At 37.8% G+C, this 19,683-nt stretch overlaps 2 protein-coding genes across 2 annotated transcripts; both read right to left on the reverse strand.

The window, feature by feature from the left end:
- On the reverse strand, positions 1-11,267 carry pnkp (polynucleotide kinase 3'-phosphatase). Its single transcript, XM_026943428.3, has 18 exons — positions 10,954-11,267; positions 10,530-10,665; positions 9,838-9,884; positions 9,420-9,692; positions 9,058-9,315; positions 7,578-7,657; positions 7,434-7,491; positions 7,202-7,309; positions 7,008-7,079; positions 5,388-5,436; positions 4,665-4,735; positions 4,378-4,470; positions 2,894-2,990; positions 2,722-2,783; positions 1,976-2,085; positions 1,772-1,859; positions 1,069-1,136; positions 1-419 (listed from the first exon to the last, which is right to left on the reverse strand). The coding sequence occupies exons 2-18, from the start codon at positions 10,648-10,650 to the stop codon at positions 299-301; spliced, it is 1,776 nt and encodes a 591-aa protein (XP_026799229.3). The 5' UTR covers positions 10,651-10,665; positions 10,954-11,267; the 3' UTR covers positions 1-298.
- Positions 11,268-14,894: 3,627 nt separating this feature from the next.
- Positions 14,895-16,570, reverse strand: si:dkey-243k1.3 (endonuclease domain-containing 1 protein-like). The gene is made up of 3 exons (XM_026943526.3): positions 16,191-16,570; positions 15,778-15,934; positions 14,895-15,373 (listed from the first exon to the last, which is right to left on the reverse strand). Exons 1-3 carry the CDS (start codon positions 16,485-16,487, stop codon positions 14,985-14,987), a joined length of 843 nt encoding a protein of 280 aa, XP_026799327.1. The 5' UTR covers positions 16,488-16,570; the 3' UTR covers positions 14,895-14,984.
- Between the last annotated feature and the right edge of the window lie 3,113 nt (positions 16,571-19,683).

The following is a 19,683-nucleotide window of genomic DNA, read 5'->3' on the forward strand; positions in this document are numbered from 1 at the left end:
TTAACATTTCACTTTTTAATGTTTTTCTATTACTTATTTAATAAAAGATGTAAAATTTGCTTCAACCAATATAAACCAAGTCATTGTGTCTCTTTATTTTGCAATACCAAAAGAAACATAGCACTCAATATTTTGTCAGCAGAGAATCTGTGATGATGTAGATTTATCAAATTAAAGATAAAGACAAAGACAAATGAGAGAATGAGGCAGACACACATCAGTAGAGAACTTGCAGCAGAACTCGAGAACTTGTTTCCACTTCTCATGTCCGCGTCCGTCCCGTGGTCAGATTCTCTGTTCAGCCCTCTGAGAACTGCCTGAAAAGCGCCTCAGAGCGACTGTCACTAAAACTGGGAACAAAGTGAATCTGCAGGATTTCAGAGAAGCCCTCTGATAGAGTAGGAGCCACAAATTTCTTCCTACACACACACACACACACACACACACACACAGGGGTGTCAGTTATTTTAGGTAACAGGTAAACAATACACTCAGTCCAATGTAAAGTCAAGTAGGACGAATGAAAAAAAAAAGCAGTTTAGTGAGCAGTAACATCAGCAACTCCTCTTAAACATGTTGATTTATCTGAAAGGTGCATTCTGAACACACAAGCGTATTAAAACCTACACGACAGATTTTACCGTATACACAGTGGCCTACACAACTACTCACTCCATTTGAATCGGGATTACGTTATAAAGCTAATTAAATGGGGGAAAATCAAAATAGTTTCAATATAATTTGTAAAATTATTTACAAATAAAAATGTAAGTTGCATCACATGTGATTGACCCTCATTACTGTGAAAAGCCTCAATTATTTATTTCAAATAAACGAGATTTTTAGCAGGAAATGAATTTTAGTGCTCTATATTGCTCCATAGTGGAATAACAGAGACTAGCTCTTTTTATTTTCGGTCTTTTAGTTCAATTAGGGACCATTCTGATTTAGAAAATGGATTCGAAAATCATTTGTTGGGCCGGATTAGACCTTCCCTAGGATAAAGTGTTAATGGCAGAACTGTATTTACTACACAGACGTTTGACTACAGCAGCAGCGTTCACTCACTTGTAGCTGTGGAAGACCATGTCATTGACAGGAGCATGCTTGGTGGCTGAAGGAACCATCTCTCGGAACTGAGAAAGTGAAAAATGAGTGCGTGGATTAGACACAGTTGGACTTAATTATATAGCCAGATGAGGCCAGGAATCCGGATTCCTTCATGATCGCCCCACGTAGTCCTGCTCGTGCAATTCCTGCTGCACAGATCTGATCTTTAATCACTACAGCATTTAATTCCGGGAAGAAATTGTTTTCATTGTTCTCACTTTTTATGGCTGAGCTGCAAGCTCTTTATCACAACAGGTCTAGTCCTTTCAGACTTTTGACCCTGTTTAATAGTTCATCTGCTGGTTACAGCGATAATTCCATACAAATCCTACAAACATTCAATCACTCGTTCTCGACATACTGCGCAACCTGAAAACATAACGCCTCCATCATCCTAGTGGTGGATGCATAAAAATAACATTCCACTGAAATATTTTAAGATTATTTCTCATCATTTTTAGCACATTTTTTTTTAAATTTACAGTTTACTACAGTTTGAAACTTTTTACCAGGAAGCTGTATCCAAAATATTGGGCCAGATAAATAAAGTAAAGGCTAAAATAATCACTCTTCATTTCTGTCATTTCAATGTCATGACAATGTCCATCGGTACCAAGCAGCAATGACACATGACCGATATGACCGATATGACCACGCCCACCCTGTTATTGTGCTTGGCTTGCTCCAAAGAGGCAGTGAAGTTAAAGCATCGGCAGGGAACTCCAGCGCTCTTACTGACATCCACATACCTGTGAAGAGAAGCATGGAGTTGGTGAGACCTTCGTTGTTGCCATGAACTATGAGAATATAGGCTAGAGACTAGTTTAAAAAGACCATTGATCAGTAAAGAAATCAAAATAAGCACCGCTTTCGAGACTCTAGGTCAGGATTAGTGTTGTCCACAGCTACACTTCGGCCTTCCTTCAGAGCACGTTCACATGCTGACACGCAGTGCTGCCATGACCCCAGTGTGTCCTAGCAACAACAACAACAACAACAACAACCACCAACATCATCATCATCATCATCATCTAGCAAGAAGCTCCACTCCTGACAGCCGTTCACTGATTCTCAATATTTGGATGGTTTTGTAATTCATTAGTCCCCTTCCAGTGTAAAAAAATGTGATCACAGAACAGATTAATTTAAGATTATAATCCAAATATTCAACTTTTAGGCACATAAGGAAAATCGGGACAATCCTATTTAGTGGAGGCATTAGAGCTTTTTATTCCTGAGCTTTCCAAACACACACAAAACTATTACACTGTGTTAAAACGTAGACTTAAAACTTTGCATTATATTTATATCATTTTTTATTAAATACTGCAGTCACGTCCAAGCTGACATATATATTATACATTATATAGTATATTCCTTTTTAAATAAACATGTTTTCAGTGAGGACTTCTGAAAAGAATCATCATTTGTGTGACTAGAATCATTTTAAACCCATTTAATAAGTTTACCACCCTGATTATGAGCAGATTTTTGTGCCTAAATAAAAATTGTGATAAAAAAAAATAAAATAAAATAAAAAAATCCCACAACAAAACAATATATCGCACCGCATCAGGCGTGTTTAGGCTGCATTAACCCTTTTCTACTCACCCTGTTCACATACACATATCCCTTGGGAATGATGTGGGTTTGAAAAAAAGTGGATTTGCCAGCTGCAAAAGTAAAAACAGGTAAGAAGATTTGACAAAAATACTGTCACTCTACAAGGGAATAAGAAGCATTTCATAAAAATAAAAAAAATAATAAAAAAAAGCAGACTTACATCCAGGGAAACCAACAGCAACAATGATCTCCTGGCTGGTGGAAGTGAGCGAGGCATTAGGTGGGTCGTACAGACGTGCCTTTGGGTCTAATCCCCTCTGCAGGCCATAAAATCATACCATGAATAATTACACTAATCCAGTGTCCATCATGTGATCTCTCTGGATTGGTCTTTTTGAGTGTTCTGTATTGAACACATATTTTAGCTCATGTCGAAGCTGTCTATGCACAACCATTTTGTTTTTATTTTTATTTTATTGTGCCACAAAGCTTAATAAAAAAAAAAAATCAGTCATTCATTGGTTGCTTAAGCATTTAAGCATTTATGCGTCAGTACTTAGTAGAATCACTTTTGACAGCATTTACAGCTGCACGCCTTCTTGGATATGTGACTATCAACATCTGGATCCTGATATTTTTGGCTATTCTTCTTGGTAAAGTTGCTCCAACTGTCTGGGCTTTGACTGGGCCACTCTGTCATTCATCTAGTCGTGCTTTTGAACCACTTCAGTGTATCTTTGGGAGTAAGTTCAGTATGTTGTTGTCTTTTTGAAAGGTGAATTTCTGCCCCAGTCTTAAGTCTGTTACAAACTGGAACAAATTTTCTTCTAGAATTGCACTGTATTTGGCTCAATCCATCTTCAGCCCTCAAACCTGATCTGTTTCCCAGGCCGTGGTGATGAAAAGCATGCCCAAATGATGCTACCACCACCATGTTTCACTGTGGGGAAGGTGTTCTTAACGCTTTGAGCTAAGGCCAAAAAGATCACTTTGGGAGCATCAGACCAGAGACGCAGTCCACAGGTTTGCAGAATCTCCAACATGCCTTTTGCCAAACTCAAACGGATTTTTTTCCATTCGTCTTGGTCTATGGCTGTCCTGTGAACAGCTTATCTGAACTCTGCATCTTTTCAGCACATTCAGAGTTACCCTTAGCCTACTGGTTGCATCACTGACTTTTACCCGATCACTTCTGGTCGATGGCGATTGCGGTTGTATCATATTCTTTCTATACTATATTCCATAAATAATCAATGTAATGTCGCTCTGCTGGAGGTTCAAAGTTTAGGATTTTTATAACCAAACCCTGATTGATACTGTTCCAGAACTTTGTCCCAAAGCTCGTTTTGATTGCTCCTTGGTCTTCACAGTGCTGTTTGTTTAGATATGTTCTCTCATAAACTCTGGGCCCTTCCATGCACTTATTGACCTCAGTATATGTATTTGTATATGTATCATGTGATTTCTGATGGAAACTGATCACACCAGACCTAATGTACAGGCCTTTAACTAATTCAGCCATCAGGGTGAATACTTAAGCGATCACAAATTTGACAGTAAATAACACACACACAAATACTATAGGTTATTTTGTGTAGATTCATGACATATAACCCCACCCATTTCAGTTCCACTCAAATAAGATCCAACTCAGCTAAACAATCTGAGCAACTATGAGGAGAGGCAAACAGGTCAGCAGCTCACCGGATCAAGTGACGGCATGCTGAAGGGAGCAGGTTTCCATCCCAGGAAGAATTCCTCTGGAGTGTGAAACTGTACGCCAATGTTTAGAGCAAACTAGAAGCAAAAGGAAAGAAAATCACCAAAAATGTCATCCATTACATTTGTCCTCAGGAAACTGAACACTAAATTCGTATCGACTTTCAACTTTCAATAATGCATTAATTTAACATCTTATACGAAGTAAGTAGCAAATAGGTAGTACTACTGTAAGCGAGTTTGTATCCTAAGGCCAGGTGCTGCATTCTCACCAGCCTGTCACTACAGGAGAAGTCCTTCTTCTTCTTCCCTGGAGCCCAGTTTACAGGACGGCCCGCTGCATCTATTCCAGAAAGAAACGTGAAGCGTGCATCATTTACTAATTTACTTTAAATGAAGCTAAATTAACCTTTGAAACTTAGTTTGGCCCAGTACCAGGTCAGTACCCCTTTAAGAGCGCCTGGTAATTTCCCCTTTAAAAAAATGATTAAGGCATCAGCACAAGCAATAAAAAAGGACTTTACATTGCATGAAACAAATCAAACAAATCTAACAAGCTATCAATAATTAAAGTTTAGTTTACAGGTGTCAATTTTATAATGCAGAAAAAAAATTAAAACACTGAATAAAATTGTTCTGTTTGTTGGGGATCCACATGCCAGCATTTGAAAGGTCCTGAAGAGTAGTCCACCACTTCTGTCCCTCAGAATCATCTCTGTTTCTCAATACATTCTGGGTTACAGTTTCATGAAATCAATTTGTAATGCGAAAAGCTGCATAGAAGTACTTACAGGAATTTGCCACAATGAAAAAAAACAAGTCCATGCAACATGTTCTCAATTTTTTTATGCATTCTTAGATGTTATATTTATAAACCCGTTATATTTATGGGGTCGTGGCTCCTGAGTGGAGCAACAGAAAAGCATTCGCCCTATTTTATGGAATAAAATGCACTGTTTTTAATCTGTTCCTTCAGATCCAATACAGCCACTCACCTCCAACATAGACACACTGCGATTTATCCACAGGTACGCCATCGTTTGCCTGGAAAACGTAGTACAGATTATATATTTTTGCAGACATCAGTAAACATTTCCACACAGTGGCCCTTATTCAGTAAAGTTATGTATAGTCACCATTATTTGTACTATCACACTCGCGTCTGTTTTCGTGAGTATTTGTGCATAATGTTTTAACAGCGTGAAAAATGCTTAATCTGCAGTTAAATAATATAAGAAATAATCTAATTAATGTTGATAATCACAATTGCGCATGTAGGACACTGTACTAAAAACATACTAGGTGACAAATTAAAGGAAAAACTTCTATACTTCCAGAGAGATGGACTTACTGCATGACACAATTAAGCAATTACACCGTATCCTGTTCTGTGGCATGTATAAAAGTGCTGAGCAGGCAAAAGGAAAAGGTCCATGTGAGTCTGAGAGAGAGTTCATTAGTGCTGCACTGACTCTCAACTGATGTTTCGATAAGAACAGTGACTAAAGTGGCATCTGCATTTAGATTTATGGGAAGGACATTAATAAATAGGTTTGGAAATGGTGGTTAAATGCACACATTCAATGATTGGCCTTCAGATGAGAGAAAAATCAGAAGCAGGATATCATCATACTGTCAGCAAGAACAGGTCACAGCTACACAGAGAGATATTATATTATAGCAGAGCAGCAATGTCTCATTACAAAGACGGATGCGCATTTAAAGGTTCAGTGGTCAGAAATGGCAGTAATTCATTAATACCACATTAATCTGCCTGATCACTTTATCCTACGATGAAACATTTCCTGATTGAAGTGTTCTTCACAGGGCACGAGGGCTCACTGAATGATTTGATGAGGATGAAAATGATGTAACTCGTATCCTATGACCTTCATGGTCATCACATTTCAACCCAGTTGAGCGTTTATGGAAGGTTTTGGGACCAGTGTGTTACACAGCGCTCTCCATCATCAGCACCAGTTCTTTTGGAAGAATGGTGTTCATCTCTCCAGTAGAGCTCCAGAGGCTTGCAGAATCTATGCCAAGGAACATCTGAGATGTTGTTTTGAGACTTTGTTTTTTTTCCCCAATAATTTGTCTCCTGTCTATAGGGAACGGGGTTTGGTTTCAACATGTAGTTTGTAAATGTGTATCAGAATGCACAGAGGTGGATCTTTATCAGCTTCATTAATCATTTCAGGGTGAGTTAGTTTATTTGTTCAGCGTGGACACTTGGTTCTGACTTCACCACGTCCAATACGCTCAACACGTTAATCAACGTGGCTTTTCTTTGTCCCATGAGCTTCATTATCTAACACACTCCAGTGACATTTCTGTAGAGACGCACGAGATCCCAATCCCAATGCACACCTCCAGCTAAGTGTTTGTGTGTCTATTGGTTTTAATATAGTGCAATATGACACACAGAACAGTTATTTTGCACATTTATTGCTCTGATTTATTTATTTTTGTCTTTAACAATAGCCTGTGTCTTGTATGTCATATACTGCCTTCTGGATGAGTGAGTGTATACAGCATTAGACTGTCAGCTTCATAGATAAGCCATGAATTCATGAAATTTTCTCAATAGGACCAGAATATACAAACTGTCTCACCTTCTCACACAAGTGTTCCCACATTCCTGTGACTGGCTTTCTGTAAATACCTGGACCTGCTGCGACAAACACCTGAAATATATCATGTATAATATAACACACCATACACAGAACAGCCATTAAGCTCACCTGGACAAATTCAGGCCTCTATAAAAGTACTATATTTTACATTATGACTTATATTCCTAACAAACCTGCACAGGCAAATTCAGTGTCTGAAGAACATCCTCAACTTTAGACTTGAAGACTTCTGGTCTGAGCTTGCCTCGAGCAATTCCCATCTGATTGGTGAAAAACACCACCTACACCGAGAGACAGCGAGAGCAAACACTACAACTTCCAGGCTTGATTAATGCGTAAATAACGCTCCTGTTCTTTGTGCAGTAAAGAAACAAGTTTGGTTTTGGTTTTGTTTTTTTTACACACCTTGAACCCTTCCTTTAACAGAGCGGTCAGTTTGGGCTTTATCTCTGGGAAAAGGATCCTAAAGAAAATTAGAGTGCAGAAATATAATAAATTCAAAAATGGAAAAGGGGGTTTCCAAAATATTTCACAACAAATCAGACTTACTTCCAGTCATCTGGGCTGGTGGGAAAGACTTTCCCTGACTTCGTAGTGATAATGCAGCCATCGATGTCGAACCCTGCTATCTGAATTAGAAAGAATGTGAAGCCATAATTAATATAGCTTTAATATAAATATATTCACATCTACTTTATCAGTAGTGTCTGAGTGGTTCTCAGTTTAGTGGTTCAGTAAGTAGTCAGGGTGAGTCATGCACATTTATACCACAGCGATGCCGAGTTCTCGAACCTGATTGGTCAGAAGGTGTTGAGGAATTTTCTGTAACAGCAGCTCTAAAAGGTAAATCAGCTTTATATTAAGGCTCTTGTTCTAACATGCTATTGATTTTATATGGAAAGGTAATTCACAGGGATTTGTCAGACACGCCTCCTAATCTATAACTAATAATAATAATAATCAGATTTAAAAATGTGTTGTTATTTAACAAAAAATACAAATAATCACTGGTGTTGTGAAGCTTTCTATGAAATTTATGGAAGGAGTCTCCACTTTTTGTAACAGACAGCAGGTTTTCTGCCACAGGAAAGTCTTCAGGACGAAAGACTTTGCGCCCTCGAGTTTCTCTGTAACATGACAAGCTGCGTGTTTTGTTTTTGTCTTTTTAACTCCGAGAGAGAACGATTAGAACTCAAAGCCAAAGGTGTTTAAAAGGGTGTCTCCATCACCACCGAGTCTGTTCCTCACTGTTAATATTTTATATGTCTGAAATACCCTTAAAATATATTTCAAACAGGAAGAAAGCTATTCAAGAAAAACCATTTCAGAAGTTTGACCTTGCTCTGATCTTGATCTTGTCTGGATCAGTTCCAAAATCTAATCAGTTCATCTGCTGGATACGATGATAATTCCACATAAATCCTACAAACCTATAAACTCAACCACTCGTTCTTGAGATGTTGCACTAACAAGAATCTCAAATGCATAAACAGAAGGATGGACAGAAAACCCAAAAACATAATGCTTCCACCACCTTGAGTCTAAAAAAGAGTGGCTGGTGAGGAAAGAGCTTTTCAGAGCTGCTATAGCAGTAACTACCTTTACTAATTGTTTCATGGACGATTTTAATTATAAATGGAAGTGCATGATGCCCTTTAATTAATAAAGCATGTCATTAATTTAAAAAAATGGCAAAGTGCTGTGGTAGAAGAGGAATAATACACTTCAGGGCATGCTGCGATAGGAACATAGTCAACTCTGGAACACTGTCACTGATGATTTTTATATGAATATAGCAGCATGACAGATTGTGTTTTATTCTGCACTAATAAAATGGCATCGAGGCAGATGAGAGATTTAGATGGATTCATTAAACAGTATGAAAAGATACCGATCCAAATTTAAGTCAAACTTAATTTCAGACTTGCGTTTGACATATTAGTAGTAAAATTACCACCAAAACTTCTGATAATGATATTTAAGGAGTACTTGAACATGAAATGGAGGTTTTTTCCCTCTTCCTTCTCACCTTGGAGCTTCCGGTGACCCCTGCTGCAGTGTAGAGCATGAGAGTGCCAACCTGCTGCCAGTGACTGTGTAAGCAGGCAGATGGCACACTGGCAGAGGGTTTGGATGGCGATTGCTGTGTGATTGTGCCTTGTGCCAACTGCTGCAGCTGTCTGAGCTTCTCCTCCACCAGGTCCCCTTCATCCTCATCACATTTCTCCGAGCGTCCGCGTTTAGCTTCAGATGCGTCGTCTTCGGAATCAAGGGCTCTCTTTGTTGACTTAGCAAATGTAATATCGCATGATGAAAACCTATTCCTTGCATTCTGTACTATGTATTTTTATTTATTTTTTTGAATCTATAAAAGAAATCATCCATTGATACCTTTTTAGGTGATGCAACAAAGAAATCCTGGATGTTCCTCTTGGACTGAACCTTCTTATCCTTACTATCCGAGGCCTTCTGCTTGCTTTCCTTATCATCTGCTCCTTTCTCCTTCCTCTGGTGAGAAGAAGAGGCTGAAGATGCTCCATCAGAAAACTGCACAGTGAAGGGGTAACTCTGGTTTACGAGGTAGAGCGTGCTGTTTACACTCAGCCGTCCGGACTGGCCGCGACCCAAAGCCTGTCCGTCCACAGAAGACGGGTTTGGACCAAGCTGTAGATAATAAGACCGGCTGCATATGAAAGTGGGCTTCATTACGTTTCCCTGTGAGGACTCGGAATCGAAAGATTCCTATTTAAGATTCTGACACTCTAAAATGTGTTAATAATAATAATAATAATAATAATAATATTACTACCTGGGTCACAAGAATCTCTTGCTTGGCGTAATCAGCCACGAGTTTAACTACGAAAGACAAAAGCAAAGTGAGTGAGTGAACAACCAGCTAGCAAATGTCACGTCAAATTTCTACACAACTATAGCTTTTTTTCCCCTAGACTTGTGTATATATGTATATATACACTCACTGGTCGATTTAATAGGAACACCTGTACACCTGCCAACTGATGCAATTATCCAATCAGCCAATCATGTGGCAGCAACACAATGCGTGAAATCATGCAGGGAAAGATCACGAGGTTCAGACCTGTGAAAAATCTCAGTGACTTTGACTGACTGTTCCCGACACCCAATCAGTCATCAGTACTGTTCTTTGTTCTTGTCTATGTTCCTTTTAGAAATTACAGTATTTAGTAAATACATCTATAAGAAATCTATTATTTTCTATTTTATTTTTATGTCTCCAGAAATTCTTCCTTCTTCATGCAACATATTCTGACACACATTTACACACACACTTACATATTCATGTCATAACGAATCAGTGAATATTCAAAGTGCTCTATGACGTCATCTGGCGACTTGTAGATATGTCTGAGCATGCATTAGGTACTTTTCCCTGAACAGGGTCAGCAGCACTGTGTATACTGCAGTGCATACTGAACCACTTGTGCTGTGTAGGATGTGCAGGTGTCGGTGCTGGGTGTTTACCCTGCTGTCTGGAGCACTTCTTATCCTTCACTCCGGACTCAGGACCGCGGCCCAGGATCAGGGCTCGAGCGTCGGACAGTAGGACCCTGCGGCCTCCTGGACCCAGCAGCACACACTGCATGCTCACACACACACACTGCTCACACACACACACACTGCTCAGAAAATACAAGATCAACAGCAAACATAAACCTCTTCATGTTCACTCCCCGCCTGTTTTCCTGTCCTCTTCCACTGATAGCTCTCCTCTCAGCTAATAAGCATTATAATTATTATTATTATTATTATTATTATTATAAACCTAGCTAGCTTGAGACAGTAGCTAAACACCAAACTGCTCTAGTAGAGATCACTAATGCAATCCTTAGCTCAGCGCATTAACGTTAAAAATAAAGTTTGTGTAATATATAAGAATTATAATTACACTCGCGCGCAGTGGCTGAAATCTTCAGTTAGTCCTAACTTTACTTAATCCAAGTCTATGTGCAGTTCAGAGCTAAAGCTACTGCTACTGAACTGTCCAATCATCTGACTGCTTGTGAATATTAGCCAATCCTATCACAGGAGGCGGGACTGTTGTGCTCTGTTAGCCAATCCTATCACAGGAGGCGGGACTGTTGTGCTCTGTTAGCCAATCCTATCACAGGAGGCGGGACTGTTGTGCTCTGTTAGCCAATCCTATCACAGGAGGCGGGACTGTTGTATTTTAGCCAGGAAATGAGGAAGAAAGAGAGATAAAGGAGCTCAGTATGGGAGCTTTTCCCTTTGATTTCTGTAAATGTTTAAGTCTTGTGGCTCTTGATGAGCTGCATCAGGTGCAGCAGATAAAAGATTAGTGATTATTTGGTTAAGAAAAAAAAATTGCAGAAGATATTTTTGGAAGATTTTGTACACCCAGACATGTGTTAGTCCCTATAGTTCAGTGATGGATGGATGTGATGTCTACAGAACATGATCCAGCCTCCAGAAAGTGCCCTGGGTCTCTGTCATGGAGTTGGGCTGGATGGTGTCATGCACCTAAAGCATGGAATGTGCTCTTTCACACAGCACTAGTCATGATGATATGTACTATACCACAGCGCAAGGATTTTAGTTTTAAAAACAAAAATACAAAGTACATTTAGCCTGCTGCACGACTGTTTTTTCCCCACTGCCCCACAGGAGTCTACGCGACCCCTAATGGAGAAGAAAGAAGTGATAAAGGAAGTTAATTTTGCACATGTGTGTGTTGGTGCAGATTGATTTTGAAATGAGCAGTTCTACATTAGTAAATAAATTAGAGCCAGTGGTATGTCAGGAGTTAAAGCTCTGGGCTACTGAGCTGAGGTTTGTGAAATTCAAGCCCCAGTACTGCCACTGAAGGGCCCTTGAGCAAGGCCCTTAACCCTCACTGTTCCTGGGGTTCAGTATCACCTGCAGAGGTGCAGCAGATTAAAGACTTTCACTGGCAAGTGATTCTGTCCCCCTCACTATTTTGCACCTTGGACATGTCCTGAACTGAGTAAAGCTCACAAATCTCTAAGGGGGAAAACACACATCTTTTTTTTTTTTTTTTTACAATATTGGTTATTTTACACTGACTGAATGGGGGCCCAATCAGAAAGAACACACTGCATTAACACAGTGGCAGTTTTATGAAAAGATAGGGCCTTTTCCCATGAAGTTTTGAAGGAGTGAATTCACTAAATTATAAAGTAGACTAGACTTCTCTAGAAAGTCTGAATATGTAAAATTGGATTATGTTCTCTTAATAAAAAAAAAAAAAAAGTTGTGTTTGGTGCTGAGCACACTTAACTACTAATTTAACTGCCTGATAAAGAAACTCCAGCAAATAAAAATTAAAATAAATAATAAAAAACCAAAATAGTGTTGGTGAGTGATAATGAACCTACAGCTATAGAAATGCAAATGCAACGCTTGGCATCGACTCCAGACCTTTTATCTCCTTAGCTTGTCAGGAACTAACGAGGAAACAGGAAACACCTGGCCATGAAACTGCTCACCAGTCAATTGTCTAATTACTTTTGAGCCTGTGGAAATGGAGGGACTCTGAAAAAATGGCTATAATTCCTAAACAGTTAATATAATAGTATTAACATATATTATTTATAGAATTAATAATCAGTATAAGATCATATTTTTGTTAAACCCTTTGAATTAAAGCTGAAAGTCTACACTTCAATCACATCTTGATTGCTTCATTTCAAATCCATTGTGGATTCATTGGATGTGAAATTACCATATTCCTGCTAGTATAGACACATCACACAAACCGAGCTTCACTTGATAAATAATTATCTTCACATGTATTTTTATGGGTTAAGGTTGTTGTTATGAGTGACGTTTCATTTATTAAGCTGTTTTTTTTTACACCATTTTCCTGCTTCTTTTAAAGCTCTGGTCTTCTGGTGTAGGAGATGCAGGCAGTGGCAGCACCAGAAGAGAAAGATAAAGTAATTTAACTTCTGGATGTTCACATGTGAGAAGTCTGATAAAAGCAGCGTCAGGGTTTAGTTTTGTGTTATGGATTGTTGTGTGTTGAGATTTTTAGGATGTTTAAAATGGCTGCCGTGCTCCTGATCACAGCTCACACTGCGCTCTGACCCCAGATTTATAACCAGGATACGCAAAGAAAAGAATTTCACTGCAGTGTACTTGTGTGTGTGTGTGTGTGTGTGTGAGAATAAAGGCTTATTTTGAATAGGTTAATATCAGAGGCACATAAACTCTCATTTTAAAATTAAGCACAAACACATCACATTTTGATGGGGTATGTGCTGTTTTCAATACAGTGTGTGTTTATATGAATTCCTCAATTCCTAATAAATGCATTTCTCAGATAAATGCATCGTGTCTGCATTGGTGTATCCATTATTGTTGATAAACACATGACATGAGATGTGAATATTAGTGCGTATGTTAATGTGTATAAACTAATTACCAGACATGTGGAATAAAAGCACTCGGCTTTTTTTATATAAAGGAAGGGCTTATTTTGTCACCAAGTTCATTCCAATCTAGTTCATCTGGTTTGTTTTTTACACAGGGAATCATAACAATAGTTATAACCAGTCAGAGTCTATATAAAGGCAAGTCTATATGAAAAGCTTTTATCTGGGGTTTATGACTGAGCACATATGGAGTAAGGTAATAATTCTATAAAGTGATAACTATATGGCAACCATCCACATTTTTTACATTCTGTATTACAACAACACCATAAAAATGAGACACTGACACCAAGTTTGTTGATGACGGAAAAAAGAAAAAGTAAGACTCTTCTCCAAACCTTAAAACAAATCACATTTAAAAATAAATGTTCCAAGGTCTTGCGTTGATTTAAACAAAAAGAACAATTAAAGGGAAAATGTAAAAAAAAAATAAATTAAGTGCAATACTTTGATTTTGTTATATATTTTAAAAATCTATTAAAAAGAGAATCTCCTTGATATTGTTGCATTTGACTCTGAAATTGAAATATTTCTAATTGTGATTATTGTTAAATTTCTTCCCACAAACATCAACTCCTGTATTTCCCATAAATCCCCTACACATTAAAGTCTCTTTTAATAAATGAATACTATTATGTGACAGATTTTAGATATCTGTATCATAATAATATATCTTTATTTTTAAGGCCATGTTTGGTTCCTATCATGTCTTGAATGGATTAGATTTTTTTTTTTTATTTATTGAAAATTGATATGTCAAACTTTCTTTTCATTTAATGTGGTGGAATGTCAAGGTAACAAGTCAGTTCCACTTACTTTATAGCAGCTATAAAGAGTTGTTTCCTCACCAGCTTCTCTGTTTTCTCAGAAGAGTTTTCGGAAAGTGCAAACTCCTCTGTTCTGAAGGCTAATAAAAGTGTGTTGTCACCTATCCTAATGCCTGTATGTTACAAACAAATTGAAATGTTCTGCTGCTATGGAAAATAAGAATGGAGATGTAGGACAATCTTGCCATCTGCCTTTAACATGTTGCACATTAAGAGATGCATTTCTGCTCATCACGGTTGTAAAGAGTAGTTATATGAGCTACTGTAGCTTTCCTGTCAGCTCAGACCAGTCTGGCTATTCTCCTCTGAATGCTCTCATTTGTTTTATGCACTATTCTGTGTAAAGTCAAGAGACTGTTGTGTGTGAAAATCCCAGGAATTAAGCAGTTTCTGGAATACCATCTGGCACCAACAACCATGCCACTGTCAAAGTCATTAACATCATATTTTCCCCCAATCTGATGATTGATGTGAACATTAACTGAAGCTCATAACTTGTATTTGCATGATTTTTTAAAATAGTTTTTTGCTGGACAGGGAGGATCAAGGTTTAGTTGTAGCTTAGCAAAAATACCAAAACCAGTGACTAGATATACAGTTTTAATGAATTTCCACTGGTTAATCTGTGTCAGACTTTAAAATTGAATAACCAGTGTGGGAAGCAATGTTACAGACTGTTACTGGCATTGATTGTGGAACAGCTCTCCTACTGGCGTGTTAGAGTATTGCTGGAGGAAGACAACCATTTCACTCAGTGTGCGCTGCTCAACCAGATTCTTCTCAGTGTTGAGGGCAATTGCAGCTCCACTGCGAATGGGAGAGCCATTGCTATTGATGCAGCAGTATGCGTTCCAGATGTATTCTGGAATGTTGACGCGTTGGACGTTATTCTTGATGATCCAGTTGTTAGCAGAGGGAATGGCACCAACCAGCACGTAGGCCTTGTCACACTGAGCTATGAATATCTTAGCCAGGTTGGACTCATGATTAGCCCAGGCATTCTGGTTTAGTTTTGGGTTCTGAGGCACCACGTTCGTGAGGGTGAATGTGGCATTACGACTTGGCACTAGGTTAACAGAAAAGGGTAAAGTCACAAAATTACCATAGACTGCATTTTCAAAATCTGTTAGATTACTGAATAGTGTAAAGTTACCAATGATATAACAAGGCACAAGGTACTGCAGGCAATTCTCACTGATTTCTACTAAAATTTCCACTAAAGCCATGATCAAGGATTTGAAAACAAAAAGTCTGAGCCAATAAATAATAAAGGTATATAATAGGGGGCAGGTTGCACACAGGAAGTTTGGTTTACCTCAAAATAAAAGTGCAAATAATAGAAGAAAATAAAACTACATTTTTTATATAGAAGTACTTGTATGTCTGTGTTGATATAAATACTGTAAAAGTGCCATTTATATTGAAAACCACTGTACCATCTTTCAACAATAAATTGTAATCAGTACGTACCTGCATGATGTCCATTGGGATTGAGGTGGCCACGGTCAAACCCTGAGTAAGTGTAATCCTCATTCAGAGCCTGTCTCTCACCCTGGTAGATACCGGGATAGTCCTGTCCCAGCCAATAGCCGTCTCTCATTTCCCCTCCCCAGTTCTGATTCACCAACTGGAAAAAAAAAACCATCTGCAGCAAGGCCAATCTACACCAAAGACAAACAGATTCTACTGGGAAAAAAAAATACTAAATACGTAGTAAATACTTATTTTATTTCTTTTTTTTTTTAATCTGTCATCACTCCAATCATAGGAGGACAATCAGAATTTTATTAGCAATATATAGTTATATAGGAGAAGAACTATTTTACAGAAGGTTAATACAATACTCAGTACATGTAAATATCCTGTATCTGTTCAGCCCTCACCTGAGGCTCCACAAACCAGCGCTTCTCTCTGCCTCCCCCGTCACTGGGCTCAAAAATGTACGCTGAGTAGACAGCAATGTGGTGGCGTGTGTCATACAACGTGGCAAAATGAAACCGGTTCTGGAAACGCTGGCAGATTCGGGCAGCACCAGGCGTCTCGGACCCCCATTGTGGCACTTTCCCTTTGTAGAAGTACTTTATGCAGTCAGGCTCATCGTTGAAATCAGACACCACATCACCTTGGGTTAGTCCCAGGAAGGAGCCTACAAGGACACACAGAAAAGCACCGGACAACATGAATGAGCGATTCAAAAATTCAAAGTCTAGTGAGCTCTGCTGTGTGTAGTGTGGCAGCAAGTGCACACTTTCTACTTTCTACACTTTCTCCTCTTCTTATAACAACCTCCTTATCTACAGTGTTTCTGCATTCTTTTTAACATTATCAATGTTTTGGCAAGAGAAAAGAGCAAACATTTGGATGTGGGTGTAGGTAGATAAATAAAACATGGCTACACTACACTGTAGAAATATCAGAGACAGTTTGCAACTGAACAAAAAATAATAATTACATTGTTCATTTGAAACATAAAGGAAATAAGTGTTCCAGTAACAACTGAAAATGAAAAACCTGGTGCATACAATATTAACACAATCTGAATCAAGCAAAGGACCTGATCTATGACACCTTCTGATACACATATCAGATCCACAAAGGTTACACAAATATCCTGCCATGTGTTGCTTTCCCAGCGCTCTATATTTGGAAACAGCTACACAAACCTGATCTCGTGTCACTCTCAGCACACGCAGCAGACGTTTCTGAGAAGAAAAACCTCAACATTTCAGCTAACTAAATGTGAATTTAAAAAAAAAATTAAAAGAAAAATGATCTCTTTTCTTTATCTGCCTTTGTTTGGTGTACAGTTTTAATCAGATTGCTGTTTCTGAGGCGTTCTGGAAAACCAGTGCGACTAAATTCTGAAAAACAGCTATAATATATCATATATTGAATACTTTGACCCTAGTTTAAGAAACATAAATCTATTTTGGGAAAATATGTCTAAATCTTTGCCAGCCACATGTGATTTTCTCACACAGTAAATGTCACACTTTGATAAAGTTGTTGGACAGCTAGATGCCAGAGCTAAATCAACATGACATGGAGTGCGTACACACTCTGTACAGACGACAGTAGACAGATTTAAAATGTTTTAAACCTAAGAGAAAGACATTAAATCCACCAGATCAAGCAAAGAGCAGTAATAGAGTTTGATGTAACCACAATATGTCAAGCTGAAACATATGTTTGGGCTGTAAATACACTCAAAATACAGAATTTTCTGGGGAGTTTAAAGGCGGTGGTCTAGGCACTGTTGAAAAGCTGACACTTCGACTCGTGACACGTGAACTGCAAGCAGGTAATTTGCATAAACTGAATGGTGCACCCAGTAACTCACGGCATTTAAAAACAAGCTTCATTGCTGTCTCTTTACTTGACTTCTTCTTCTTATTCAATCAGTAATGAATTCAGTCAGGTCTGTTCTTTTGGGGAAATTTCTTGTTATGAAATCAAAGTTAAGAACGTAATGCTTAACCTGCATTTCTTTGTTTTGGTCACTAGATGCAGATATTTTGCACCTTTGTGTTTCTTTTCCATTACACTTCTGTGTTAATTAGGGGTATGCGGTGCAAAAAAGTGATGATGGTGCGATTCACATCACGGAAATCAGCATTCTATTAATTATGCATCTGCTGTGTGCAACTGCACTGTTTGGACACCAGAGATCCCAATCTGTGCAACACATAGAGTTAAAATATACGTATAGAGAGCACACGGGGGTCGACAGGACAAGATCACAATGATTAGCATGCATTGTGCATTATATACTTACACAATTTTAAGAGTTAAAAAAGAGCTTTTCAGTAGCTTTCAAACAACACCAGCCCTGCACCTCTGCAATCTACAGTGCCCAAGAAAGAAGTCACAGAGTTTGGTCATTTTAGCCGACTTGGAGCTCTATTTCCGGTTAAAATGATGCCTCATTATGTTTCAATCAATCATTTTCCCCCCTGGGCTTTGTCTGCTTCTAAATTCTATTTATTTTTAAGATTTGGTGAACCTGTAATATATTTTGTTTACAGTATTAAACCTCTGTTCAAGCCATTTTTAATTTTATATTTATTTAGTTTATACAGACAGAAATGCACATTGTTTTGCATTGTTTGAGTCTTTTCAGTCATAAATGTTCTTCATTCAAATTTTGTTCAAATATTCTGAGAATCGAACTGAATCGAATCATTAATTCAGTATCGTGAATCGAACTGAATCGTGACCAGGGTGTGTATTCCTAGTGTTAATTACCTTCCCTGTGTAGATTAGTCATTGTGTTCACCTCTGTTCTGCCTATTTAAACCCTACAACTGGATTTATCTTGTGCTATTTTGGGGATCGTGTGCTATAGATTGGATTCCTTGGACTTGGATGTTTTGTTTTTCAAGCCTCTGCCACTAGGTTTTGTGGCTATCTACAAGAACAAGTGGAATAAATATGGAATTATCACTGTAACCAGGAGATGAACTGATTAGATTTTGAAATTGATCTAATAAGTAATATCCTAACAAAGGACATTAGGATAGAATAGCAGATAACATCAGATAGAATAGGAGACATCATAATGGAAGGCATTAAAATAAATTAATACAGAAGATATCAGAACAGAGTGCAAACGATTACACTGGAGCATTATAGAAGAGGTGACATAATAATAGAAGACATCAGAAGAAAATAGCATACTGTACATGACATCAGTATAGAATAGAAAACATGACACTGGAATAGAATAGAGTGTGACATCACAACAGAAGACATCAGATTTGAATGATATATAGTCTGATCACATAATGCATCAGATTAGAATAATGCACATGACATCAGGTAGAATAGGTGACATCATAACAGATGGACATTAAAACAGAATAATATAAATGACAGAATAGATCATATATCTGTTTTATTACTATTCAGTACTCTGAGCTTCTGTGTTATTCTATTCTGATTCATCCATATTATTCTATTCTAATGTTTTTTTAATTATTATTATTATTATTATTATTATTATGTTGTCTCATATTCTATTCTGATGTCATCTATATTATTGTATTATAATCTCTTCTATTAAAATGTCACCAATTCTATTTTATGGTCATCCTTTCTACTCTATTCTCATGTCATGTATATTATTCTCTTCTAATGTCTTCTACTGTGAGGTCAACTGTTTATCTATTTAACCATTTAATTCTCTTCTATTTTATTCTCTTATGATGTCAGTATTTCAATCTGATGTCATTTTTAAAAATTACATTCTACTGAAATGTCTTCTATATATATTTATGTCCCCTATTTTAGTATCATGTCCCCTACGTTGTTCTATTCTGATGTCTTTATTACGATGTCACCTATTTCATTATAGTGTTATCTCTTCTATTCTTTTCT

Source organism: Pangasianodon hypophthalmus, chromosome 14, assembly GCF_027358585.1.
Source record: "Pangasianodon hypophthalmus isolate fPanHyp1 chromosome 14, fPanHyp1.pri, whole genome shotgun sequence".
In the NCBI taxonomy this organism is placed as follows: Eukaryota; Metazoa; Chordata; class Actinopteri; order Siluriformes; family Pangasiidae; genus Pangasianodon; species Pangasianodon hypophthalmus.

Bases quoted from the DNA above. Each gene is read 5' to 3' on its own strand.
- pnkp (XM_026943428.3), bottom strand. From the start codon at position 10,650: ATGCAGTGTGTGCTGCTGGGTCCAGGAGGCCGCAGGGTCCTACTGTCC. The intron at 9,316-9,419 runs GTATCAATGGAT...ACATTTGCTAAG, and splicing joins TTGTTGCATCACCTAAAAAG to TCAACAAAGAGAGCCCTTGA. The intron at 1,137-1,771 runs GTGGGCGTGGTC...TCACTTTCTCAG, and splicing joins AAGCCAAGCACAATAACAGG to TTCCGAGAGATGGTTCCTTC.
- si:dkey-243k1.3 (XM_026943526.3), bottom strand. From the start codon at position 16,487: ATGTTGTCCGGTGCTTTTCTGTGTGTCCTTGTAGGCTCCTTCCTGGGA. The intron at 15,935-16,190 runs GTGAGGGCTGAA...TTTTTTTTCCAG, and splicing joins GCTGGTTTGTGGAGCCTCAG to TTGGTGAATCAGAACTGGGG. The intron at 15,374-15,777 runs GTACGTACTGAT...CTGTTAACCTAG, and splicing joins TCCCAATGGACATCATGCAG to TGCCAAGTCGTAATGCCACA.